Source organism: Plectropomus leopardus, unplaced genomic scaffold (genome assembly GCF_008729295.1).
Source record: "Plectropomus leopardus isolate mb unplaced genomic scaffold, YSFRI_Pleo_2.0 unplaced_scaffold25816, whole genome shotgun sequence".
NCBI lineage: Eukaryota > Metazoa > Chordata > Actinopteri > Perciformes > Serranidae > Plectropomus > Plectropomus leopardus.
In genome coordinates, this window is record NW_024628064.1 from 571 (window position 1) to 2,476 (window position 1,906).

Genomic DNA, 1,906 nt, shown 5'->3' on the forward strand with positions numbered 1-1,906 from the left:
ATATGAACAGCAAAAACCTTACATAAAATATTAAAATGTTTTATTAGTATTTGATCAGTTTCACCAAACAATTGTGGACATGTTATATCACATACAATTAACATTCAACATCAAAATGTGTCCAAGGATTTTGTTGCTTTATTTTGCCAACATCCAAAATCTGTTTAGATTGTTTCAAGCCACTTTGTGTTATGCATCATGTCACCTCAGCTCAGTGATTTTTGTGAAATGTCTGTTATCTGCAGATTTCAGATCAGACTCTCAACAAAACTAGCAATCATGTTTGTCCACTGGTGGGCATTAGAGCCTTAAAGTTGGACCTGCAGCAGACTGAATCTCCTGGAGACTCTCCTAAAATGTTTTCCACTCTTCATTTATCTGCTTGAAAAAAAAATACCTTGATTTTCATGGTGGGTGGGGCGAGGGCGGAGATCTCCTTCTGCATGCGGTCAGCGATGCCGGGAAACATTGTGGTGCCTCCGGACAGCACAGTGTTGGCGTACAGATCCTTACGGATGTCCACGTCACATTTCATGATGCTGTTGAAGTTCGTCTCGTGGATGCCAGCAGACTCCATTCCTGAACACACGGACAGAATGAGAGTTATTTTAAGTTCAACATAAGAAACATCAGAACAAGGAGACAAGACCAGACTGCTTTCTGATATTAACACAGTTAGAAAACCATAAAAAATGTGACATAGTGTCGAGTTTTTACAGCACTAGTGATATTTCTCGTCTCATCTGGTGATACAGTCTCTGTTAGCGCTGATTACCCACCAAGGAATGAAGGCTGGAAGAGCGCCTCGGGGCAGCGGAACCTCTCGTTGCCGATGGTGATGACCTGTCCATCAGGAAGCTCGTAGCTCTTCTCCAGAGAGGAAGAGGAAGCTGCTGTTTGCAACTCCTGCTCGAAGTCCAGAGCCACGTAGCACAGCTTCTCCTTAATGTCACGCACGATTTCACGCTCAGCTGGAGTTCGGGAGTGGAAATATTTGAGTTACAAAATGGTATAAGATCCAAATATATTCAGAAAGTGGAAACGCTGCAGACATTCAGCAGCTTCTTCTGTTGAGGTTAGACTTAGTCCTCCAGATTATTAACTCAGCCTGTACCACTTTTTGTAGGGCTGGGCAATAAATCCATTAATTCAAATTTGTAGTTTAGGGTGTGAAAAATGAAAATCTCTATTTTCACCTCCACCATGCATAACTAATATAGGTGAGTGTAGGTGATGTAGAAACACTGAAAGCTGTTAGTGATACAGTTGCGTTGCATGTTGCTAAATATATGATACAAATAAATTCATGTAAATATGTTTTGTGAAATTACTGCAGCCTTCAGTGTTAAACACAACTTTGCAGCTTGCACTTCAACCCCAAAAGGGAAATTCAGTTTACTATATTAACAGAAGGGAAATTCTGTTTGCCTTTAATTTTTACTGCTAAAATCAAAAGCAAAACTTGTTTTGAGTCATTTGTTTGTCAGTTTGTTTAAAAGAAGGAAAAAGAAAACAATTAAAATCATAAATCGGGTTTGGTGTGAAAAAATCAGACACAATTTTTAGGCCATATCGCCCAGCCCTACATCTTAGGGAGTAAACATCATACCGGTGGTGGTGAAGCTGTAGCCCCTCTCTGTGAGGATCTTCATCAGATAGTCAGTCAGATCTCTGCCAGCCAGATCCAGACGGAGGATGGCGTGGGGCAGGGCGTAACCCTCGTAGATGGGCACAGTGTGGCTGACACCGTCTCCAGAGTCCAGCACAATACCTGCAAGACCAAAAACACCAGATTACAAAAAGGAAAACACTTCTGATGTCATCCTGCTCAGCAGACTTCATGGTTCAGCACCAAAATATTTGACTGCAGTTTGTCTAATGGTCACAAGAAGTTACCAAGAGAACA

At 41.4% G+C, this 1,906-nt stretch overlaps 1 protein-coding gene across 1 annotated transcript; it reads right to left on the reverse strand.

Annotated features, from left to right (window-relative positions):
* Positions 1-397: 397 nt before the first annotated feature.
* LOC121966764 (actin-like) lies at positions 398-1,771 on the reverse strand (the record flags this gene model as incomplete). The annotated part of the gene is made up of 3 exons (XM_042516830.1): positions 398-579; positions 780-971; positions 1,610-1,771. Coding segments are annotated over 3 exons (536 nt in total), but the record flags the coding sequence as incomplete, so codon positions are not given.
* Positions 1,772-1,906: the final 135 nt, after the last annotated feature.